Source organism: Drosophila takahashii, chromosome 3R, assembly GCF_030179915.1.
Source record: "Drosophila takahashii strain IR98-3 E-12201 chromosome 3R, DtakHiC1v2, whole genome shotgun sequence".
In the NCBI taxonomy this organism is placed as follows: domain Eukaryota; kingdom Metazoa; phylum Arthropoda; class Insecta; order Diptera; family Drosophilidae; genus Drosophila; species Drosophila takahashii.
The window spans coordinates 34,069,555-34,096,207 of record NC_091681.1 but is presented as its reverse complement, the minus strand read 5'-3'; the positions used below and the strand labels follow the sequence as shown (position 1 = coordinate 34,096,207).

General features: G+C 40.2%; 1 protein-coding gene across 4 annotated transcripts; it reads right to left on the bottom strand.

Moving 5' to 3' along the window:
- Positions 1-50: 50 nt before the first annotated feature.
- Lerp (lysosomal enzyme receptor protein) lies at positions 51-26,603 on the bottom strand. 4 transcript variants are annotated; one of them, XM_070216194.1, is made up of 18 exons: positions 26,529-26,603; positions 26,092-26,170; positions 25,931-26,014; positions 24,931-25,147; positions 24,706-24,869; positions 24,352-24,635; positions 24,145-24,292; positions 23,963-24,084; positions 23,789-23,901; positions 17,150-17,616; positions 16,899-17,012; positions 7,895-8,041; positions 7,038-7,217; positions 6,851-6,977; positions 5,197-5,264; positions 1,511-1,784; positions 1,306-1,436; positions 51-888 (listed from the first exon to the last, which is right to left on the bottom strand). In XM_070216194.1, exons 2-18 carry the CDS (start codon positions 26,146-26,148, stop codon positions 808-810), a joined length of 2,778 nt encoding a protein of 925 aa, XP_070072295.1. In that variant the 5' UTR covers positions 26,149-26,170; positions 26,529-26,603; the 3' UTR covers positions 51-807. The 4 variants fall into 4 exon arrangements, with proteins under 4 accessions (XP_070072295.1, XP_070072296.1, XP_016998426.2 ...); XM_070216195.1 differs by having other exon boundaries at positions 26,512-26,564; XM_017142937.3 differs by lacking the exon at positions 26,529-26,603 and having other exon boundaries at positions 26,092-26,414.
- Between the last annotated feature and the right edge of the window lie 50 nt (positions 26,604-26,653).

Here is a 26,653-nt window from a genome sequence, read left to right as displayed (position 1 = left end):
CCAGTTTTTATTTGGTTATTGGGTAATCCATTCAGTAAAAGGTAAGTTAGTTCGTTTATATATTTTTTTTAAGATTTTATTAAATATGTATACATTTAAAATTGTACATTTAGCCGTTTTAAATATGGCTCGCCTTAATCAACTAAAACAACACAAGACACAAACAAAAAAGTAAGTACAGATTGCCTTAGAATAAAATACAAATCGTTTCAGGGGAATACCATACGAATTGCAACCAAGCTGCACTTGAAAATGTTTAAAATGAAATCACATATTTAATGGAAGGAAAAAAGCTGCTGCTGCGCTATATAGGTTATATATCTAGCCTTCAGCGAAAATACGATTTAAGCAATTGTCCTTTGCAATTCTCTGGCGAATGCAGGCCGCATTTATCTATAGCTATAGGTACGGGTTAGGTTTCTGGGATTTTCCATTACATACGAAGGGTATATAAAATATATAATGTGTGTATATATATGGTTCCGTTAATTGGTTTGCGGTAAGTCGTCGTTGTAGCCTACGCGTATTGTACAATTTTATATCAGCAGTTCGCCCCCTTCTAATTCTTACTTGCCTACTACGGTTTTCTTTAGTTTTTTGGTTTTTTCTTATTTTTTTGTTTAGCTCACAATCAGTTCCAGTTTTCAGTTATGTCTTTGGTGTTCTATGTTACTCACTTTGGGATCTTTCGTGTCTTTAACTAGCTACCCCCCGCTTCCTTCGCTCCACCACCAACTTGTGACCCATGCTACCCTTGCTAATGGCTAGGAAGGCGTTTGACGACGACTTGGTTTGGTTTGGGCCCACCTAAAGCAGCATGTCATCATCACTTTCGGTAAACTCGCCATTGGGCTCTAGCAGCAGGTTGGCCTCCTCATTGGACTGCACCTGCATGGAATAAATAGTTAAAAATACAGAGCTCAGTAAACCGAAATAAAATAATTAACAATTTTTTGAATAAATTTGGCAGTAACAATTTGTTAAAGAAAAAATTCAAGAAAATTATTTATAATTAACGAGACTAAGAAGACTTTAAGTAAAATATTTAAACTATCCAAAGATTGCCTTTATATTTTATTAAAAATATTTTAACTATTCCGGAGTAAAATTTTACTTTAAGAAAACAATTTATAAATTTAAAAATTTTGTTTCTATCTTATTTTTATTAGTAAAAATAAAATTTAATAAACTCTTTGTAAATATAGAGATTAAAAAAAAAATTTTAAACATATTCGACGTTTTATTAATATATTTTTCATTTTAAATACGACATGATAAGGAATTTCTTAATTATAAGCCACTTACCCTTGAGTATCTCACCGCCGAGTTGCTGCGCCGGAAGAGGCGACGGACGCGCTGCCTCCGCGCGGGCGAGAAGGCAAAGAGGCCCACGCAGGTCACACAGAAGGTCACCGACAGGATTGCCGCCAGGATGGCTGAAAAAGCGAGGGACAAAGAGGCGGATAAGTGACGCATTCAAAGGGGAATCACACGTTCCAGCTGCACTTACTGCCCACGGAGGCCGTTGGCCCGATGGGAGTAGCCGCCGGATCGGGAGCAGCTGTTGTAGTCGTTGTTGTCGACGTGGCCGCCTTGGTTGGCTTACCCGCTGGCGATGCCGGAGTAGTGGTGCTGGTAGTGGTGGATGTGGAGGAAGAGGTGCTCGTACTGGAGCTACTGCCCGATCCCTGGCCATCCTGCTGGTTGCTGGTTGCCCCGCCAAGGGAAAGGAACTCACAGATGCTCGGCGTTCGCTGCACATAAAGCAAATTGCATTGCTGGTCCTGCAAGAAAGCGGATTCGTGTAATTAGAAACTTTCTTCATTAAGGGCTGGGCGCAAAAATAAATAAATAAATTGATATGGAGACGGGTGGGGTAAGGGCATAAATTCCAAGTAAAATACGAGTGGTGGACCCCCGGGACAGCAGAGAACAGCAGAAGTTCGTGGCGCAACAACTGCTTGCAGCTTGTTTCCGGCATCCTGCCGCCTGGCTACAACCAGAACAAAAAAAAAGAGAAACCCTTGCTGTGTGTAACACTTTCACCCAAAGACAATTTCCGGCGCGACCAGCGACTGCAAAATGAAACAGCAAATGTGCGCATAATTTAAAAACTTTTGCGGCGCAACTGCAACTGGCAACTGCAAGTGGCGGGGCAAAAACGCTCGCTGGCTGCCTGGCTGGAAAGGCGAGATGGAAAGGCGAGCTGGCTGGCTGGCAGAAACTTTCCCGTCACGCGGAGGCGCCGCACCAGACACGAACATGTCCGCGAGGAGAACGGGGTGGCTGGGTGGCCACCGGGAGGACCAAGGACGAAACGGCGGGGGGCAACGCATTAAAAAGTTTGCAGCCATTTAAAATCCCATTTCATTGAATCGCTAATTTTCCAACAGCGTCGCTGTATAGCAGTAGCTACTGCCAGTACCAGGAGCCGTGTACACAGCTCCCCTTTGTTGCTACCCAAAAAGTTGTCCTTCGCTGTGTATATATAAATAGTTTGCTATAAATGCACGCGTACACTGGGAAAAATTGACAATAAAGTGGAACAAAAACTTTGGCAATTGTATACATATAAGTGCCATTCTCTATTGAATCATGGTCAGATTTAATGTCCTTTAAATTATATTATCAAAAATATATTGTTTTCAAAGCGTAAATAAGTATTATTTTAATTTTTAAATTATCCACTAGAGTCTAATGACTAGATAAACTATAATTTTAATTATTTGAACTACCGAAATTTGCTAATAAAAAATTGTTTGTTCCAAAAAACGGTATTTTGAACTTTAAAATATTTTTTCCTAAGCGAAATTATAAAAAGTTTAATTTATTTTTCCCCACATAATGTAAACAAAAATAATTATAACTTTAAAACTATTCTTTAAGTGTACAACACAGCGCTATTTTCCGCTTTTCAGTTCAAGGATTAAAGCGTGTTGCGTTATTTCAGCGAGAAGAAGCTTTCCGTTACCCCCTTTTCAACTTCCGTTCCAAGCTGACCGGAACATCTTGTTCGGCTTAACCTGTTGAGTTGGCTAAATTAGTCAGATGTATTAGCCGTGTGGAACAAGGAATTGGAAATATTAAAGATCCCAGGGAGCGTGTCAAGCAATTAACATCATCGGATAATATATACATACAGAAGAGGCAGCCACACAAGTGGCAACCCAAACTCTAGAGGCAGTGCCTCGATTCGATTGTTGGCTAAAAGGGGGGTGGTATGTGGACAGGGGGATGTCAGAGGCCACAGCCCGCATCTGTGACATCACGACCCAACCATCCCCCAATGGCGATCGCATTTGGAAACGTTTGTCGGAGGTGGCAAACAGCTTGCAGCCGGTTTAAATTTGGGTCAATTGCCTGGGTGCCGCAAATGCAAAATCGAAGCCAAATTGGGTCGGCTGTCTGGATCGAGTTTCGAGTAAAACATAAAACGACTGGCAAATATTTTCAATCAAACAACGGTGTTTCCTCGGGCGTAATTTCTGCGTAATGGACTACAAATGCGGTTGTCGAGTGTTTTTGGCGGAATTTCGGCAGTTTTGCAACCTCAAGCACTAATTGCGAAACGTTTTTCCTGGCAGTGGCAGAGGCTAATGCAATTTAGACCCCGGTCCTCACTAATTACAATGCATTGTGCTTGGCAAAATGCGGGCGAAATATATTTTAGCAACCTGCGGTTAATTGTCGCCCAAGCAAAACAAACAATTATTAATTAGCTTAAAGAGAGAGAGGGAGGGATTGTGGGGCATGCATGCTAATGATGCTGGGGCCTTCTAGAGAAGCCACAACAAAGTCCAAAGGATCCTTGGTCATTAGTCAAAGTGCTGCAGGCGGTGAATGCAACTTAATTATATTATTACACACACACAACAGAGAAGAGAAGGTGCAGTACAAAAAGGGCAGGCTTGTAATTCAATTTACTACTACCGCCTGCTGGCATGGCACACGCACAATGAGAATCCTTGGTTAATACCCGAACCAAAAGTGCTGGGGTCACCTGGTCAATAAATGAAGGGGTCACAATGCGAGCACAATGAATGCATATCTCTACATCTGATCCGAGAAACGGGGTCACCTGCATCCCCGCATTTGATGACAACAAAGACTGGGGCGACACGAATGAACCCGGCGGAACAAAAGCTCGGCTAAGAACAGGTGAAGGTATTAGACAAGAAGCAAGAAATGCAAAGCAAACCACCGCAAAAACAGAAAATATGAAAAGACAAAGGACAAAAGGGCTGAGAATGAGAAGGATGCACAGGCAAAGCCGATTGCCAAGTGGTAAGCATAACAAAGGACACCTGCCGCACTCCAAAAAACCCCGAGCTCCTCGGTTTCTTTAGTTCCTGACCCCTGAAACCACCCACCCACAAACTCCCAAGTCACCCGTTCCAAGGTGGTCCCTTGTTGCCCTTTTCCGCACACATATTTCCTACATTTTCGCTTTGAAGCCCGGGATCTGTGCCTTGTGGCTAGACTTTGAGAACGGACCCACCGACTGCGAAGATTTCTTGTTCGCATTCACAAAACAGCCAGCAAAATATAAAGGGTAAGGGAAATATCTCTGGGTAGTCGGAATTTGCATACCCTTGCATTAAAGATGGCAAACCCAAAACAATAAAATATATATCAAAGTTTAAAAGGGAAAAATATTAAATTAATTACATTTCTAGACTTGAATTGTGAAAACAATTATAAAAATGTCTAAAAGTATGCAGCAATATTGTTAATAGGCGAACCACGATAGTTTTAAAATCATCGATATTTTCGATTTTTTGAAACTATCCATTCGATATTATCGATTTTTTGAAGAGAAAACACAAATTAAATATCGAGAATTAGCAAACTTTCGATAAATATCGATTTATTACAACCTTTTTTCATTGTATACTTTTAGACACCTTTATAAGTTATATAAAAACACTAACAGATCACTTACAAATAAAATCGGCAAAAATGGCTTTATATTAAAATTTAAACTCCTAAGATGATTAGGGTATTAAAATAAAAAGCATGCAAAATATCCCAAGAGTTGCCATTCCCGCTGTGCTCCTTTGATGCGCATTTGGCAGGGCGCTGAAAAGCGTGCTGCACACCCTTTTGTAATCCCCGAAGGAGCCAAGAATAAGCACCAGATGCGATGTTTACGGATTCTCAGGTAAGAGGATACAGATACAGATACTTTGTACTTACACTGGAGATGGTGCTGCTGCTCTCCGTCTGGTTGCTGCATATCAGTCGGATCTGGACGTTCATCGTTCCTGCAAAAGGAGTGTAAACATAATGGGGCATTAGTTTCGAGACCACTTTAATTAGTTCAAATGAAGCCCCAATTCAAAACAATCTTAACCCTAATAAAAGCGTACAAAAAGCAGCAGCAGCAGCAGAGCAGAGCAGAGATAGCCCTCAAAGCCAGGATTTCCACATTAATGGCCCAGACATCCTCCACTCGCTCACACAGTCTCCCTGGTATCCTTATCAAAATTTCAAATGATACAACACAAGGGGTTTTGGGGCAAAGTGGATTGGGCCTGGACGCCGCAAAGTTATCGCATAAAAGCCAAAAATAATTATCACCACAGACGACAACACAGCTCCAGCTGCTCCTGCTGGTTGTCCTGGAATCCTGCAGGGTCAGGCTGCTACTGTTGTCGGTCTAATGCGTATACTTTTGTGTCTGTGTGTGCTGGAACGGGGGAATCAAAGCCTCCAGCTTCGCTCGCAAAGCCACACAAAATCTACAACTCGTTGGGATTTGGGCAAGGTCCTACCCCCCTAAATACCCACACACATTTCTGGTATCTGCTAACGCCTGTCACTGGGCATATTAAAATTGTCTGATCGTTTGCAGATTGCGCATTGTCCGCCCACAATGGCGAAACAGAGTTTTAAAATAATTCCATTTTACGGCCAGGGCCAAAGACAATGGAGATGTGTCATAATTAAATCGTCGTCAGTTTTATTTGTCAAAATAAAAACTTTTCCTTTTTTAATGGCAAAGTTTTAAGTGCCATGCAATGGCTCGAATAAAAATCATTGTACGAATATAAGGCAGTGGCTCGGGGGAAATCTCGGCAGTGAGAAAACCCCGGATGTCTCTTAAGCCCCCCTAAAATAAAAAAAAAAACAAAAAACACCGACCAACCCACTCACAGTCTGTCTGCTCTGCATGCATTAAATATTCATGCAGTAGTATCACATCAGAGCAACAAAAAAAACCTATAAATGTATATAAAAAACAGGAAAAGCTCCAGAGAAAAAGAGAGATTTTCCCAAGTGCAGCAAGATTATTTTACCGCATTATCTCGTAGACAGTTTTTTCGCTTGCTAGATATTTTTTGTACAATTCGTTTTTTTTTTATTGTATAATTTCAAGCACTTTACTAGCAGACGCGACGGACAAAAAAGGAATCTTAGTTAAAAAGCAAACTAGTAAAATAAAAAAGTGCCCGAAAATGTCGCAGTTGCAAGAAAGGGCGCCGCTGGTGAAAAAAATACGGACCAGCGACAAAAATGACGCGATAAAATGCCGCGAGGATTTCGCACAGGAAGTGGCGGTGCCGGCAAGCAAAAGTGCATTGGGCTGTATGCCAAATCTAATGCGATTCCTCCGTTTTCACACAAAACACCCGAAAGCATACCAAAAACAAAAAAAAACTGAAGGAAAGCCATGGCTTTTAGAGGCGAGCGGAAAGCCAGATAAGGAAGGCAAACAAAATGGCGCGCGTGTTGCGCCGGCGGAAGGGGAAACGGAACCGGAAACGGAAGCGACAAGCGACTAGCGACAACGCGGACTCTTCTACTCCTTCTGCCCTTTTGAATCCCCGGACTATGTAAATTGAATTACCTTCTCGGCCGCAATTAGGCGACTCGTGTGTGAAGAATATGTTGACCAGTGCCTGCGAATAGTCCGTCATCGCCTTGCGATGCGCTCCGCAAATGTTTACCGACATCTTCGTGGAATTGTAGTCAATCTGCAAGAGTGCGGAAAAATGCAATTTAGCTTCCTGGATTCAATCCAGATCCTGACTCACCTCAATCTTGCCGTCCTTGGTGAACGGCGCACTCTTAAAGCTGAAACGCCGCTGCAGCTCGTCGTGCACCAGTTCACAGGTGTCCTCGCTGAAGGTGCACTCGTGCGGCGGGCAAAAGACATTGGTCTCCCACTCGAATCGGTAGGCACAGTCCTCAATCGAACGCAGCACCGGCTGGCCCTAAATGGAGGAGAAGGAGCAGAGGAGGTGGTACAACCATTAGGGGCATGCAAGCAATTTGCAGCAGATCTGGGTCTAGTGGCCATGAAATAATCGCATATATATGCAACCTGCTACCCAGGCACTCAAAACTGTCCGCAAAAAGCCTTGCCAAATGGCGACTCCTTCTGAAAATGTCGATTTACGTATAGAACTACACCTGAAGAATTATTTCTTTCACTGAGCTATATATTTTTTCGGCTCACTATGACTTTAATCATTAAAAAAGAGTATATAATTTTAAATTCAAAATAGATACACAATTTTTAAAGATATCCTTGTAATTTAGTAGTCAAAAGTAACCAATTAATAAAGAAAACTGCGTTTCACTTTTGGCTAAACTTTGGACAAAGAAATTTAGTATCCCAATTAAAATTGTAGGTACAGTCCTTAACTGAACGCAGCACTGGATGACCCTAAATTAAGAAAAAATATTTTGTTTTAATAAAAAAAAATATATAAACAATTTAAAGCGCGTGTCAGTTAGTCTACAAAAACCAAAGCTAAAACTCGTGTTAACAAAAAGTACAATATCCAAAAGTATTACTCCTATTTTGGAAAAAATTTTTAAACGTTAGTTGCAGTTTTCAGGCGTCATTTCATTCGGCTGTTATATTAAATTTTTGCTGTGTACTTACACGACCGGCACGCATATTACAGTTGAAAAGGATGTGCGTGGAGAGTTCCGTGGTGTTGTCCGTGGGACAGGGATCTCCCTTCAAGTACAGCAGCTCGGCGGAGGTGCGATTCCTTTGCGACAGCGAAACCAGGGGAAAGCCCATGCTCTGTGGAAAAAAAAGGAACAGAGGAAAAGAGGGGCGATTAAATCAACCTCGGCGAAAGCGAAATGTTTAACTTTATGTCTGAGATTGCGGCAAATAACTCGATATCCCTGTCTGAGCCACGCACACGTCCCCGTGTCGCCTGGATGCTCCTCCTTCTGGCTCTTTCAGCTTGTTGCTATCGTTGACATCGTTGTCCCGGCCAACCAACATCGCATCAGCCGGATTCAGAGTGGAGTGGCCGGCACATCGATGCCGTTGATAACTGGCATGGCAAAGGGGCCAACAGGACATGCTGGTCCGAGTCAGCACAAACGACAATTTAATGGATAGTTCAATGGCACGGACCACCCGACCAACACAAGCTAAACTGACTTCCTAAGGAATACTATATAATTATTTGGATAACGTTTCAGCAATAGTACCTGTGTTACTACCCAACTACTTAGTGAGAATAATAATATTAGATTACCCAATGTTATTATTACAAGTTTATTAACATGTATGGAGTATCATTCATAAAAATGGGAAATGGCCTCCAAAATTCAGAAATAATATTTACTATTAAATATAAAAGTTCTTCGAATGCGATACAAAAAATGTAATATATATAAAATGGCGCCCAAATTTTTAGGAGGATCATTGTAAAGCCCATATGGCTTGACATAAAAATCTAAAATGGAAAACTGAAATTAGGAATAGTAGTTTCTAGTAAAAATAAATCTTAAGAAAGTGATAAATAAAACTTCCCATTTATGGAAATTTATGGAAAATCATTCTAAAGCGCATAAAGCTGACATAAAAATGTATAATAGAAAACCGAAATTCGGAAATAATATTTACTAATAAATATAAAAGTTGTTAAAAAGCGATAAATAAAATTTAATATATAAAATGGTGCCCACAATTTTGGGAAGATAATTATAGAGCCGATATGGCTTGACATAAAAATCTAAAACGGAAAACCGAAATTAGGAATATTATTTACTTATAAAATAAAGTCTTAAGAAAGCGTTTAATTATTTTTTAAAGACTCCATCGATTTTCTGTGACCTCCGACCAGCTTGTCGCCTGTGCAGCTGTTGCTGCCCTCATCGATGGAGCACGCTAACTGCTGCTATTGGCAATCAGGCAGCTTAAACGCTGCCAGCTATCCAACTAGCCGGCCAACGACGTGAGCTTAATGCGCAAAAAGCAGGGATACAGCAGAAATTGGCAGAGGGGGACCTTTGAGGAGGCAAAGCCGAGGAATCAAGTGCATTGGCGTTCGAGTGGCACAAGATTTATGCTCGGGTCAACAAGGTCGATGGCGGCAAGCGTTGCACATGTTGTCGTCTCATCTTAAACGTATTAGGAGCAAGAGTTCCCAGTGCCAAGCTACCCGGTTGGTTCCGATCTCATTTCGTATGCAGCTCAGGCGATGTTTTAGCAGTTTGCTCTATTATTTATTGCTGGCCGTTTCACTGACCAGTCGTCCCGTCCCCGTACCCTTTGAAAATCCATTTGAAAATCAAAATCGCAGCTAATGCGCCATCAGCAAATACACAACGAGATTGAGATAGGGATGGTATGGAGTGAGTTGGGGACACCATCCTGACCTGACCTTCAGCCAGGCAGCCTCATTAGCATGGAAATGGATGATATGGGGGTGGAAGGTTCTCAAGAATCAGCGTGAGGAAACAGGAGGGGACTTTGTCGGCGCCAGCTTACCGACTTAAAACACTGGCAATGGCTGCCTCTTCTGCTCGGCATCAAGTTTTCCCAGTAGCTCTTGCTGTGCAAAATTTATTGAAAAACTTTCTTATCGCATTTGAACAAGCGAGTAACTTCTCTGTATGTTTCCGTTTGCCAGTGTGCGTGCGCCTGGATATTTGTGATTATTTTTTTTAAGTTTCGCAAAACTTTCCTCTCAGGGATAACAGTAGAGAATACAAAAAAAAGAAGCAAAAGAAAGAAATGCCAGCGACGACTGGCCGGCCAGACAGAAAGTAACTTAATTGTTTGCAGATACAAATAAATGAGTTGCAAAAAAAAAGGAACTCAGAAAAAAAACACAAGAATCCAAACACACAGAAAAGGACACGGGGCAGGGCAAGGCCAAGCTCACACAACAAGGGACAGGAAAACAAGAAGAAAATCTTGACTTGATTGTTGGAAAATCTTTGGCCCAGCCAGGGAAACAGGAAACAGGAAAACTTTAATGCGCTGCAGAGAAACGAGAAAAGGCGGCGGAAGATTAAAAGAACTGTTTCGGATTCTCAAAAGGATTTCAGGACACGACATTTATTTAGGTAGCTGCTTCTAATTAGTGGCGAATCGCTGGAGGTGGTGGCATCTTATCCCTTAAGTTATATTTCGGATTGTAAGAGAATTGTACACTCATAAAAATAATTTTCTACATTTTAGAAAATCGCCCTAAAAAATTTTTCGCCTTTGAACTGAGAAAAATGTTCTATTTTCACGACAAATTTGCCATAAATTTAAGGCAGGTGACCATAAAAAAATATTTTTAGGGTTAATTTTTCTATTTTTTGTATATTTAGGGCGATTGTTTTCGATTTGCTTCGTTTTGACCTTTTCTAAATCCAACGGCGAATTGCCCTAATTTTTTTTCTAAAATTTTTCTAAATACAAGGGCGATTGGCCTTAAAAATCACTCCAAAAGTGTGAAATTCGGTAGCCCAGCGGTCTAATCACTTGCGCTTTCAACTTTGCTATATGAGGACTAAGGTCGTGGGGTTGTGGGTTCGAACCCTGTGTGATTCAACTTGATTTTTATGTTTTTTTTTTTTTTGTAAACATTATAATACTGAGGACATTTTTTCGTCCGAATTTTAAATTAAAGTAGTCTTTAAACCTTAAAAACGTATGGGAGTTCTGAGTTAAAAGCATACTTTGTGTTTGCGGGCAAGAAAACGGGACTAATTGTCACAGTCGTCAGGAAAAAAATATACGGTTTAGTTGCCTTTAGTCATATTATAACGTAGACCTCAAGAAAATAAGATGTGTGCAGAGTTTGTTCGTCGTCTTGCGCGATGGGTCTGTGGTGCAGCGGTAGGACGTTAGACTCTAAACCGAGAGGTCGTGGGTTCGATTCTCGCAATGACCAAAAAAAGTAAGTTGTTTTTTCTCCTCATATTTATTTCCCTAATTCATTTACAAACATGATTTTTCAGTTCTAACGCCTGTGCTGTATAGATCGGGCCCCCTTCTTAACGCGGCTCCCATATAAGCTACACACCAATACAATAATATGAAACGGTGTCCTCCGCCGGTGTTGTTTAATTAAAGCAGTCCCAGTTCCCAGAATATAGACTATTAAAAAAAAACATGCTTCCCAAATTCAGTTAAGCATGCTCAAACACTATTTTTTTTAATTTGTCTAATTTTTTAGGGCATTCGCCTATAAAAACAGAAAATTCGCCCTTAATTTTAGAAAAATACACCTTACAATTAGGGCAAATCACCCTAAAAACAGGAAAATATTTCTTATTTCGCGAAAAATCACCCTAAATTAAACCAAATTTCCATCAGGATTTTTTAGAAAATTTTTCTAAATACACGGGCGAATCGCCAGCGGATACGATTTATGGGCGATTTTCTAAATCCACGGGCGAAAAGTCAGTTTTTTAGGGCGATTTAGGGTAAAAATTTCTATGAGTGTATTCTTTTCTTACCTTGATTGAAGGTAAAAGAGGTCAGGGAAAAACGGAAAAACATGATAGGATCTGAGATTAAAGGAATTGTGTTCCAATCTCGAAAGGATTTTGTTACAAGAATTCTTTTGGTGGGAAACTTTTTTGTCTAGAAGGAAAAGTTGCTTGTCCTAATTTAATTTGATAAGTTAATCGAAATAATTAGGTTTCCTTAGAACAATATAAAGTTTAATTTATTTTTTTTAAATGTTTAATAAAATAATTAACCAGATTTCTAATCTTAAATCAAAAAACATATTAAATTCATTACAATCAAGTGAGTAATATCATAAATTATAAGTGGTTAATAAAAATAAAACGCGTATCTCAAGAAAATCAATATTTTTATCAAAGTTATTTGTTAAATTGAGGGATTGTATTATTATACACATATAGTTTCTAACTCAAATCGAAGTCAGACGAAGGAAAAAAAGGACAAGGCCGTGCTCGAGTTGGAAAGCAATAAAGATTTCCGCAAGTTCAGCGATTCGCTAGAAACATGCCAGCGGACAAGGACTCTCGCAGGACGAGAGAATGGGCGAGTGGGCGGGTCATCTGGCCTGCGGTCGCATTGACATTATAGCCGGGTCGACTGAAACTCACAGGAATCCAGAGAAACAACAATGGGATGAGAGGCATGACATTGAGAGACAGGACAATAACTGGGATAACAATAAGGACAATGGCAGGACGAGTTATTCCCCGCATTGTGGAGCTGCTGCTGCTCCTGCTGCTTCTGGCTGCCAAGGCATTCAGCTGTTTGCACAACAATTTGATCAATTTCATTATTAATCCGATTTGATGGGGCGAAGACCCCCATCGGCAGCCATTTTGACGATTTTGTGGTTATTGTCGGAAGTGCAAATGCAAATGCAAATGGAGAGATGCACCCACCGCAAGTTTGGAGTGGTAATGGCTCTGGGCATGGGGATTAGGAATGGGAAATGGAAGAGGGGAAATGGGAAATGGGGGCCAATTGCCATGCCAGTCACATGCCCGATGCCAAATTTGCACTGGCACAAGTCAAACGCCCCCATCGAGTTGACAATGGAGTCCCTGCATGCCAATGAATTGACTCCAACTCGCAGCAATCCAAGGCGAAATACCCAGCAAAAATCAAACGTGTCGCTGATCCGGGCTTCCCTTAAGTCAAGCGCACCAGGCGACAAATGTCTGGAGTGCCATTCGCTTAACCCTCTAAAGGCAACTATTTTTTATTTCTGTTAAATCTAAGATTTTGATTTAAATGGCGTTTAACTGAAGTTAAATCTTTAAATTATTTTAAATGTTTCTTTTAAACAATTGTATTTGTTTTATCAAAGTTATAATGCATTTTGTTTGGGTAATTAGTGGAGATTATGATAAAACAAATTCCCAATAATAATATCAAATCTTTTGAAGTTCAAAACTTGAAATTCTATTACTCAAATTTTGTTTTTAATAACTGATCTGAAAATATGAGCTTTATGATAAGAAACAAATAAATAAAATAAACCATTTAGCAGGGGCTGCTGAGCCCCATGGGCACCATTAAAATACTTTATGATCACTTTTCCATGCCATTACCTATCGGTAGTTTAGTGACTTTTGTGCATAGTGGGTTAATGGATTTCCCCTTGGGATCCAGCAGTGCTTCTTTCCATTGTAGCTGTTAGCCTAGGGATATGCAATGGCAGCACATTAAAATATGTGCATGCGATAAAGGCTGAATGGGGGTTTTTGGGTTGGGGAGATGCCAAGATGCCAATGCAGGCGACAACGTTCGACAACTGCCAATGAGTGGGTGTGGCTCTGGGGGGGCTGGCAGAGAAAGAAGAAGAGTAAGAGCAGCAGCAAGGATGGGAAACATGGGGGGTTTGGGGTCCGCTCAAGTGCGCGTCAGCAGCTACGAGCAGCACATTTCCGTTTCCGCACACGAAATGCTCTGAAAACGAAGCATTTTCAAAATGCAAAACGTGGCGCAAAATGTAAACAGGGTTGGGGGGAAAAAGAGGTACACAGAAAAATAATATTAAGAATAAACATTAACGGTAATGATAGTGTCTCTAGAATTTTATCTAAAAGTAAGGATAGTTTTAATGTTTAAGTCTCATGACAATATTAATCAATGAGATGCAATTAATAAAGAAGCTTTCTTCGCTAACATTACAGGAAATTACAAATGGCTGAAATAAAAAAACATTGATTTGTTGCATAATTATTATTTCCAATTATTACTTAATTAAATTTACTGACTATGATTACTTTTTTTATAAATTTATAATCAATATGTTAATCATGTCAAATCTTTTTTGTCTGTGATTCATGTCTACAAAAAGCAGAGGCTATGAAAATAAAGCAATAGAATTTTTTATAAAAATATATTCTCCATGACTGCGTTATTTCTAGGCCAGCGGCATGAAAACAAAGCCGATGGCACTTTAAGCCGCCACCCACTTGGAGCCATATAGAGCCCACAACGACCCAACCACCCCTCGAACCGAAACCCCGCTAACGGAAATGCTTTACAGAGCACGTCGCCGGTAGGCACACCCCCTACACCCATCGTCCTTTACCCTCCCCCCTCACACATGGATGCTGCTGGCCGCTAAAAGCTGTTTTTACAGATATTTTACCCCCACCAGCAGCCGCATTTTGCCATTTCCTTCCGTTCCGTTTCGTTACGTAGCGCGACGTTACGTTGACTGACCTTACGTTATGTTCACATATTTCACTCGCGTGCTGCCAGCCACAAAACTCCGACCCCCTGCTGCCATTAGAAACAGAGGCGGATCTAGTAATAATATTTAATAGGGATTAAAATAATATTTAAAAAATAATATATTTATTTTACGTTTTTTGAAGCATTTAGTTTTGGTCCCACAAACTGGAAATCATTTTAAAAGAATTGTTTATAGGTTTAACTCACTTCATTGATAGAAAGATAGAAGAAAATTCATTTTTAATAGATTATAACATAGTCCAATGTCTTCCAAACAAAATTGTAAAATAAAATTCTTTCCCTAGAGAACTAATTTAATATTCAAGAAGTTAAACTCAAGTTTTATTTTGTGGTCGCCAGTAATTAAAACATGTTGATTTTCCCCATGGATATGGCATTTAGGAAATCCCCCAGAAGCCCCCTATGAGTCCACCACTGACTACCCCAACAACTTAACTGCCTCCTATCCCTACTTTCCGCTCCCATCTCCAGCGCATTGCCATTTCCAACGCGTACGTGCTTATTTTTTAGCAGCTTGAACAATGTTTTTGCTCCCGGGAAATTTGTGCAGCTTGTGATAAAAGTTAGGGCCGGAAGGTGCCAGAACGAGGGGTCTCCCGATGGTGCGAGGTCGACATTTCGGGCCTGGCATACGGAAAATACTATGCTAGTAAACTAGAAAGAGCGATTGCCTCCCCCCTTGGCATGCATCCATTGTCGCATGCAATTATTGTGCTGATTGAAGTGGGGCGAGTGCGGTTGCAGGGGGGAAAACTTAGCGGGGAGCCCCATAATTCATCCAACTTTCACAACAAAGACGGCAGACGACCTGGCACTAAGCCGAAACTCAAGCTGCTGAAAGCCGCAAAGGACACAGAATCGAAATTGAATTCACTGTGAAATTATTAAAATTTTTGGTGATGAAAATGAATGGATATTTTTCCTAACAATAGAATAAGTGCACCAGTAAATCAATAAATTCCAGTTTCTTAAGATCCCTAAGTTCAAAGAGAAAATCTAATGTAATATGTTTATAACAGAACCCTAGTTGGAAAAACACCCGGATTAAATCTGTAATATACCATCCTTTTTTTACATACATATGTGTAATGGCTTAATGGAAAAATATTTGAATTATTGAATCCAAGCAAATCCACCCCAATTATCTCATTCATTTGCAAAGATTTTGGCCGACATTTTGGGCATTAGGGATAGGTTTTTCTGTTACCATTTTGTGGTCCTGGCTGAAATCTCGTTTCAAGCAAATTTCATTGCATACTTTTGTGGGCTTAAGTATTTAGGCCCCGAAAACACCACAGAGTTGGACAGTTGGCTGCGGACTGTTGGTCACATGCTCAGCGAGGAGATTTTTGGCATTAAACAACTTTTGGCCGCTGTCAACGGCAGACAGTGTGAGTCCGAAAACGAATACGAATCCCCAGTTCCCCAGTACGAGGTTCCTCTTAATGAAGCTAGCAAATCCACTGGTCAGTCCCTTGGGTTCCCCAGGATGCTGGGATGGGCTTGGGGTTTTCTCTTTTTTTTTCTTTCTTGCTGTTGGGATGTGGGGGAAGCTTAGCAATTAGATTGCTGCATATTTAATGCATGAATGGCGCCACAATTTTGGGCATTTGACCAAAAGGCCACAGCCATATTGAGGCGTTTATGAGGTGGAAAGACGGAAATGAGCGAGAGAGAGACGTAAATTACGAGCGATCCCCTGGGCGTCCACTCATAGGTTATATGCATGCAAAGAGTTTTAAGCACATAAGCGGCTTTCTTTCACGTGGCCAACACACCCGCCTTTTTCAGGGTCTTTGTAGGAGGCATTTGCACAACTGCGCGCAGGAAATTAACTTTCCACTAAATATATAAAAATTTTAAAATGAAAATAGAGCTGGAAAAATATCGACAGTTTTCTTTTTTTCGATATTTAATTTGTGATTTGCCTTGAAAGCACCGATATTATCGAATCGATATTGTGAAATTATCGAAAATATCGATATTTTTCAGGCTCTACATGAAAACCCTTTCTTTTATAATTTATGTTCAAAATAAATTAATGTTAAAAAGAAGTCTGTAATTTAGATTATTCTGCTTAAGAGTATAAAACTTTGGAAATAGTTTAGTGTTCTTCAAAAAATATACTTTTGAAGTAAAATGTAAAAAAAAACAAGTACTATTTGATACAAGAATATAAGGTTTCTTGAAATATATGATGTATTTTTTTTTAATTAGTAATAAAATGAAAAATAGAATAGATATTGGGAAAAACAATATCATATTTTATATTAGCTTTGATTCAAATTTAAATATTTAATAATATCAATTAGTTAATATTGTATATGACGGTAAATATTTAAAAAGGTCTTATAAAAAGTCATATAACTTCCTAGTCTCCTAATTTCTTGCCCCCAGCTGTATATGTATGCATGGATATGGATTTTCGGTTGGTGGTACTTACACGCTCCTCCTCGGGGGCTCCGGCGGCCGTCACTTTGGCCATGCAGGCAGCAGATCCGCCGGCACAGCCTAATTGGTATTTGGGCACTAATGGACGGCACACATTCAAAAAGAACTGCGAAGAAATAAGAGGGCGAAACGAGAACCGGGTTGAGTTGAGTGGCAACGACAAAAGCCAGCAAATTAAGGCCCAGTTTGGGTTTTGGTTTGGGTCCTTTGCCTGTGGGAAATCAGGGAGTACAAGCGACTCACCTTGGTCGTCTTGGGCACCAGGTGCTCCATGCTGGCCGGCAGCTCCACTTTTGCCTCGTAGTTGTCGCTGGCGCTAATCAATGGCGTTAGGTCGATCAGTTCGTCGCCACTGCTGCCCAATCCATCCGCCGTGTGGTCCACATAGATGGTGGCTTTGCATTTAATCGGCTCCCGGCAGGCAAGCGGCGTCTGATATTGGATCAACAGCTGACAATTGGAGTCCTCAATTATTTTCAAAGAATCGCTACCAGCACCGGCCCCGTTTTTGGCTGCATTGTCCTTGGTGGCATTGTTCGCACAGACAAACTCGATTTTCGTTGACCACCGCCTGATGTCAGTTCCCGTTGCTGCGGAACATTCGGCACCATCCTCGTACAGCAAATACAGCGAGCCGGTCTGATTGAATCGCAGCTGCGAATTGGAGTTGCCCAGGCTGATGGTCGTGGAGTTCTGCTCGTAACAGGCGCCTGCAAGTGAACGGGAAAGGGAAAGGGAAAGCGGGACGGATCAATTGAGTGCTCCACGGTTGGGCGCCAAGTGCCAAAAAGTCAGAAAGAACAAGAGAGAACGCTATAATCGAGTGCCTCGACTATTAGATACCCGTTACTCAGCTAAACAACTTAATAGAAATATGCCTCCTTTTTTGTTTTTCGAAGCTGGAATTAGCTCCCGTTTTTTACCCAGGGAACTCCACGTGGAGGCCTTCTAAAACTTTCAATTCTGCCTAGCACATCTTCCGTCTCTCTCTAGCGCAGGTGAATGCACTTGTGAAAAACGAATACGAGCAAAAAGAGACAAAATGCGCGCCCTTTTCAAATAATTTAAAATTTGCAATAACATATTGTGAATTAGTGTGACCACAGAAAAAAAGGACAAAAAGTTCAAATTAACCATCTGAATAGATGGCGCTATTGTATATTGAATTGAGCCATCTACCCCAAGATATTGGTACTACTGGCCATGAAAGGCGGAAATGTAGGCGCTAGACAGGTTTAAGCGTTAAATGGGTTTTGCGGGCGTTAGAGTGGGCGTGGCAAACTTTTACTTGGCCAATCGATATGTATTGACGAAACAAATACATATCAGTTACTATTTTCATAATAGCTTCAAAACTGTGGGCGATAGAGAGGGCTAGTGGGCGTTAGAGGGGGCGTGGCACCTTTTTGAAATAAACTTGCGCTGCGTAGGAACTCCCTGAATCTGCATGCAAAATGCCAATCTTCTAGCTTTTATAGTTTCCGAGATCTCAGCGTTCATACGGACAGACGGACAGACAGACAGACGGACAGACGGACAGACGGACATGGCTAGATCGACTCGGCTAGTGATCCTGATCAAGAATATATATACTTTATGGGGTCGGAAACGCTTCCTTCTACCTGTTACATACTTTTGCACGAATACAATATACCCTTTTACTCTACGAGTAACGGGTATAAAAACAGAGAACATCTCAAAGGCAAACAAAACATGAACACGGCCGGCAAATCCTGGCCGGCAAAAACCTTAGCCATTCACTAACCACACTGAACAAAATTTGTAGATTTTCTGGATTTGCATTTAAGTATTTATTTAAAGTTAAAAAAAATTAATTTTAATTTTTAGATTACCCATTTATGGTTTAGAAAATGTTAAAAACGCGAATTGTTAGTTCTAAAGAATTCGCGTTTTGAGTAGCAATATTACACCATTCTGAAGAATTCATGTTTGAGAAATTTTAATAAATCCTTGGAACCCATTGGAAGGTTTGTTAGAAAGGACTTTTTTAATTCAATTAAAATATTGTTATTACTCATAACAAGTTATAAGTATGACTTAAATCTGAAACATAACTATTTTGTAAGAAATTAACCAGTATTTAATGAACAAATAAACCTACAGAAAACTATTTTTTTCAGTAAACTACACTCCTATTTCATAGTGCACTTTCGAGCCCAGGACTTTCACGTCCTGCAAAGCGTTAGTCGCTTAGAAGAGGAATAGGGATAACACGAAGCGGCAGCAGAAGTGAATGAACATCAAAGGCGAAATTAATTGTTCTCGTTGTTTGTCAACCTGCAAGGCGGTTTTTATTTTTTCGTCCACGACCCAAGCTCAATGGTCAAGCAATCGGAATGCTTTTAGTGCCGCCTCCTGCCTGCCAGGAATATCCCAGCCCATGCATAAATGCCAGTAAATTTGCATCGATTCGAAAAGAGATGTCCTTTAACGAATTTAAGATTTAATTGCCTAAAGATAACATTAAGCTGTTTGGAGAGCTAAAAGCGTCGTCCTCTGCTGACAACTCAATTTTATGGAAATAAACAGAATACCTCATCCTTGCCCTGCAGTTGTCGCTTTTGGCTCTTCTCCCTGTTTTCAATCTTCCATTTCACTTGCAACCCAACAATTTTGAGCAATGTCACTCACATTTGCCGGATTTTGATTGAGCGCCCTAGAGCAGACAGCATTGTGATTGTGATTTGACTAGAGTATGGTAATTTCAAATCCCCCTCCATTCCCCACCGCTCTGTACTCCTCCTGCTCCTGTGCTCCTTCCACATTTTTATACTTTATTGCAGACATTGGACAAATATCCCAGCAGACACACAAACTCACTCGCATACAGGATCAAGAGCCATGACCAACAACGAGAAAATAACAAAAAACGATGAGAAAAAGACCAATTGAGGTGGCTTTTGGCAAATCGAAAAAGAAATCGACTGTCAACTAAATTGATAAATGACATTGTGGGTCTGCGTGACAATATATGTACGTCGGTATGACCCACTGTAAGCATGTATGGCTAGAAACAGGACTTTCTGGTGTCCTGTGGAAGCATGCAATTGAATTTAGCCGACCACAAACTCGTAAGAACAGAAGACGGTCTCCAAGGATTCATTTGAACAGCTGAGCTCAGAGGAGAATAGCCAACATATAAGTGAACAATTTTATTTAAATTTATTTAACAAGTTTAAAAATAAGAAATTTATCATATTTTACAGAAATAATAAATTATTTAATATTTAAAATGATAAAATCACGCAATTGTCCATTATGTGGTCATCACTTTTAATTTCGGACTCATTTAAAAATTGAAAGAGCTTGTTTTGGTACTATAGCATGTATTTATAGCCCCCTTGGAGCTATTTACCCGACCCCAGCTGTGTTATACATCCGTACAGGATGTATTCTTGTACATACACACCTTGGGTGAAAATCATTTCCTTGTCAAGATTATCCAACGAGATTGACCTGGTCACAGATACCAAATGCCACCCCCCAGTAAATTGAATCCCAATGCAATCTCGGTTCAAAGCAGCCTTGGGGTTCCTTCGTTCGTTCGCATTGCGGTCATGAAACAAAACATTGTTTAAATTCCGCCTACTGAATGAGAAGGGTTAAATATATAAGGAGCCACTGACTTTGTGGCATTGATAAGGCGGAGTGGCAACAACGGTATGCCGCAAAATATTTCCGGGGCCTCAAAAAAGCGAGGAAGCCTGCACAAATGGTTAAGAAAACCCGGGGCCAAATTGAATTTCAATAAGAAAACATCAGAAAACACACAGGCAGTAGAAGGGCAAAGGCAAAGGGTCCCAGTAAACCCTAAAAACATTGACCAGCAGCCGGCAGGCAGGCAGCAAAAACCCAACAGAAGCGAGAAAAACAAATATAAAACGATTTAGTAGCTGCCTGATGCCACTTTAGATGGCGCATCCAGGCCAAACAGCTGCCGGCAAGTGTTAGTTACGGCTGGGAGAGGGAAGAAGAAGGAGTGGGTTCGGTTTTTGTCCACTCCGGGGGCCAAATTGAATCTACCCACCAGCAGCAGCAACGCCAACACAAATAACCAAGGAAGCTGGCCAACTGGGCAACTGGGAGTCCCGCACATAAAAAGGAGTAAAATACGAAAACAATAAAAACAGCAAATTGAAATTATAAACAAAGCAGCAGCAGCTCAAGAAAAAACAACAAGCACAAAAGTGCTGTGCCATTGGAATTTGATATTCTCCAGATTTGTACGAAATATGGCAAGATTATCTTATGAAAACTAACGCAAATTTTATTATCTAGCAGCAACAAAAACCAAAACCAATCTAAAATAGCAAGTAGTCTTAAAACTGAAGGGGAGTTCTTAAATGAAAAACTTCAAGCTTGAGATTTAATTTTAAGCAACCTAGTATTATTCAAAATCAAATAATCCTAAAATTTTATAAACATCCAAATCTCTCTATGAACAGCAAATAAACCCAACTAAATTTGCTTTGGCAATTATTTTGACAAGGTGCCATTAAATTGAGCCTGCCTGATCATATCATATGGTGCACTACGTACGGGCGAAAAATCCCCCGCAGCTGTCCTCAAAAATGCAATTTGCCGGGGCCCACCATAAATAAATATAAAATGCAGAACGAAAACGCAAATGAAAATTACACAAAATGACAGGGAAACGCATGCTGCATAAGCAATTAACAGCAGCAGTTTGGGGGGCGGCATTTTATATATGCATGTGGGCGGGGGAGTTATGGGGGCGTGGCCATAACTCACTTGCAGGCAGAACGGGCCAGGGCCAAATGCCCCTGCCAAATGCCTTCAAATATTGAATTCAGCTATGCAAACCAGGAGATTTTAATGCCCCATCCGTGGGGATGAGCTGCAGATGGAGGGCGTGCTCTGCGTGGCGGCAATATGCCGTCTGCCAGTGTCAGCTGGGCGCCAAACAGCGAACTTGCAACGCAGTGTGTACACCGAAAAAATCAGAGCTACCAAAATAATTTTCCAAACTTAAATAGTCTCTTACCATTTAATGGAAATTTTTGATTTTTCAGTCCTTTAGTTCCGATAATAACTATAAAAAAATAACCTAAAAATATCCTATCTGCTTTTGTGATTTTAAAAATTTGAGCAAAAAAAAAAAGTTTTCAAATTTAAATATTTTAGATAAATTTAAATAATCCTTAACCATTTAATTGATTTTTTTGATTTTTAAATCTATTAGTTCCGATGATAAATATAAACAAAAAATAACCTAAAAATATCTTAACTGCTCTTGTGACTTAAACAAATTTTAATAAATTCTATATTATAACTTTAAATGAAACCTATAAATTTTAGATTATTCTAAACACCCATTTCATGGTATTAAATATTTTTTTCTCAGTGCAAATAAGCGCCAGCTTGTTTACAAAAGCGCTAGCATGTCCTGCGCCCCACTTTCGCACATGTGTGTGCCTCTGCTATTTGCCTAACAAATGAAAATTTCATGTAGGTCTCTGCCTCATGGCCTGGACATCAGTTTGGCAAAGGGGAGCACACACTTATTTATTTGTTTAGGCCCAACAGTGGGCCATGATATCTGTGTGTGTGGGCCGCGTTCTATTCGCGGGAGAATGAGAGCTAGCCAACCGAAAAGGACGCGCCAACGGATATGCGTCTGCAGTCAACTACGAATGCAGGACACCCAGAGCGAACACCCAGATACACATCCTAGCTCTGCGTGAGCTGCTGCTCCATGGATACCAGTTAGCAGATACCATTTACCAGCTACCAAATACGAGACACGTTTCACTTGCCAACAGCGGAGCGTCAGGAAAAGTTGTTATTTGCCATGGCCAACCGTCCCCTATATGTTGATGCAGTGCATACAGAGAAAATAAATAGAAAAATATCAAAGCTGCGGGGATATGTTGGCTCTCTATATGCTATATAGCAGAAGATTATGCACTGGACTGAATGGGGGAACTCTATGCTGATATATGAGTTTTACTTAGTAAAAATCAACATAAAATAAAGCTATAAAACATGACAAATTTAAATAAATTCAAATGTTAAGGATTCTGAATAGTCCGAAAAAATAATTATAATAAATTCCCAATTTGTATTTAACTGGAATGCTTAATAGATTTTCTTCTTTTTTTAAGATTTCAAAAAATGGTTCAAATTTCTTATTAACATAAGATTAGAAAATTAAAAATTAACAAATTAGTAAAAATATTCTATGGGACTATACCTTTCAAGGACTAAACTCAACATTTACAAGTAAAAATATTAGAGCATCATAAGGACATTGAAATCGTTTAGCTTACTATTGACGTCAAAAAATGTAAATTGAATTTTCACGTGGAGCCAAAGAAGGGTTGGATTGGATGGTGGGGTTGGGATAATGGTCTGACCTACCCAACATCCATACCTACACTCAGGCAGACTCGTAAATTATGTAAATATATGACGGACCACATCACAGATCTAAATGATTATCATCATACAGCGGCCTTTACAACTGCCAACTCAGAAGTGTGGGCGAGTTTACAAGCGTGTATATATATAGACATATGTAGAGGGACCTGCAAATAGCCACTCGTGTGCGCTTTAATGGCAACCGGATGAAATGGTCAACACTTGACCGGGCCCTTCCCATTTTTTCCAGCATTCCTCTCCGGTTACCAAGACGATTATGGCCATGAGGGCCACTCGAGCGGAAGAGCAATAAAAAATCATTAATCCCGACGCAACACGAGTCCTCGTCGAGACGAAAGGGTTTAAAGCTTTAGCTTCCCTAACCCCCTTTTAATTACGACTCTTTTATAACCAAGTAAGTTTTGCATTAAGCACTTAAAATCTATATTAATATTTGACTGCGCAGAATGGTCGACTTACCGCCATTTTCCTGGCAGGGCGTCCCAGCATGGGCGCACACTCCAATTGTATAGTTCTTGCCATCCTTCATCAAAGTGCGAGCTGGCTTCTTGCTAAGCGAACTGAGATCCAGGCTGTGGAGAGCAGGGAGTTTAAGTATAATCATTAAAGCATTAAATAAGGTGGACCACTCACAGCTCATTGGTGGAGGTGTAAGCCGTGCAGGGTTCGAGATCATTACAAGCCAGCGGCGTGACAAAGTTGAACTGGTAGGTGCAGGAATCGGCTCCCAGGCCCGCGAACTCCGGATGGGCATTCTGAAAGGAATTTAGTTCATTTCTGGCATCATAGCAGAGTCATAAGCCTCAATCTCTCACCCTTATGAACTTGTCGCAGCTGAAGTAAATCACGCTGGTGTAATTAACGCTGGAGTTTTTGGCACAGGGCGTTGGTGACTCATGCCGCAGCAAAAGTTGCCCGTTCTCCACCACTGGTCGCGATTGCACATTGCCAAAGTTCACAAATCTGTGGGAATCCATTTGACTAATATTTTGCAAGTAGTATTAATCAAAGTAACTACCCACCGTTCTTTTGAGTCGGTGGCCTTGGGATTAAACAGGCAAATGCTGCTGCCGGGTGGACACATGCTGTTCTCACCGTAGAGCACCGGTTTACAGACATTGATGAGGAAGAAGGCATCCTGGCGATTGCTTGTTCGGTAGTTACTATCACTCAGCGGCATCAGATCAAAGGTTCCATTTGACTTTGTGTCCCGCACACTGCAACTGTTGGATTGCAGGGCATCGGGAATGGAAAGGCAGGCCAGTGGAGTCTCGTAGGAGATGTAGAAGGAACAGGCATCGTTGGCCTAGAAGAAAAATTAATTTTTAATAAATAAATTGAAATTTTAAGATTTTAAACATTTTTTAAATCCTCACGTAAGGCGTTATGTGCATTGGCTGGGCATCCATGGTATAGTCGCACTGGAGCAGCACATGCAGCTGATAGTTGGGATTGCTGGCAGTGCCATTATCACACTTTGCTCCGCTCTTATAATCCAGATACATTTTGCCATTGTTGTAGACCAACTCATGTTGGCGACCTAAAAGAATATTATATTTTAATTAGAGACATTTAAAGATTTAATTATGTTTCATATTCACCTAGTATATACTCCTTTCCCTGTTTTTTAAGGCAGGCTGCAACATTACTTTCCCCGTTGCAGGTTCTCGAGAGATTACCGCATACATTAAACTCGAATTTGTCGCCGCCATTGCTCACGCTTTCCACCACGTGAGCCAAGTCGGAGTGAAGGCCACTAAAGTCGAAGGTGCTGCCATAGATGGGCTCCTTGATTTTACATTCCTGGGTGGAAAATTTCTACGAGAAACGGGAAATTACAAATTATGAATTAATTTAAAGGGTCCATGTAAATGTTTTGAAAATGCATTACAATAATTAACTTTTATTTTATTATAATAAACTAGTTCTCTTTACCATTTTTGATTTTTTTAATTTTCTGAACATAAAGGAAATATTATTATGGTTAAATATATAAATCATATATATTTTTTAAGATTTGTTTAATTTTTAATAACTTAATATTTTGTACCAATTTTAATAAATTTGTTATCCAAAATGTTGTTACTACAAATTTGATGTTTACCTTTATTTTTTTATTTTATTTGTAAGATATTTGTGTTTTTTTTATTAATTTTTAAAGTTATTGTAACTATAAATTGAATTAATTTGTTTGCAAATATTATTACTCCAAATTTGTTGTTTACCTATTTTTTTATTTTATTTTAAAGATGTAATGTGTTTTTTGATGATTTTCAAAGTTTTTCTTTCTATAATCGTAGTATAGCTAATTGTTAAGTAGAACCTTTTAAAACAAAGAAAGTTAAGACAGATTTTTTTATTTTACTGGCATTCTGTTTTCTTTTTCTTATCGCACTTTTATGGGGCTGATTGATTTCTTAGCCATTTGAAATGTCGGGCAACAAAGACTGGAAAGCAAGTGATAAGCGAGTGGAAAACATGCAATTGGAAGGCCGAAAATGGGGTCTCTGCCAAATGGCAACAAGTGCGCAGTGAAAACAAACAAACAGCCTTGAAATTAACGCCCACCGCCCACTTACCACCCACGCACCGCCTACTTACCAGCTGATCGACTGCGTCAGCGGCGAAACTCTCACCGCAGCAAAAGAGCAGCAAAAAGAGGGAAATCCAAAATTGGCAACGCATCTGCGGGAAAACAAAATAAATTGAAAATTTTAGCTTATAATTTATTTAACAAGCTCTAAAAATATATTTCCACCCACCTGGCGAAATTTTTCCTGCGTGGGAGCTGCGCAGTCCTTTTGCAAACTGCAACGCATTTTTTATCCGCACCTGCAGGGTCTGAAATATTGGCACAAAATGACTCAAAAGCGGTTTGTTTATAACTGCTTATTACTAATTCGCCCCTTTAAGATTATCTATATTTTTTAGCGCACACAAAGCAATTTGATTTTCTTATCACAAGTTAACTGTTTATTTTGAGAGAGCCAAGTTGTTATTGCTTTGCCAATTCGGCTCTCTGCTTCGATTTTTCAACGGCACTTTTCAGGTATTTTCTTCTTCTTTCGCAGCGCACAACAAATAAACAGTTATCGGCGACGCAGTTGCACGAAGCGAATTATATGCCGGGTGGGTAAACAATGTGCATTGCTAGTAGACGTCTATAATTACACTTGATATACCTTTTTATTTATTTTACCTGGCAAAAAACAACAACACACACTGCCAATCGGAACTGTTATTTCACGTGAACAGGCGAATGGTAGCGGCCGGGAAGAAGAGGAGCTGCGCTGCGGTGTGGTAGCACTGGCCAAGCAGCTGTTG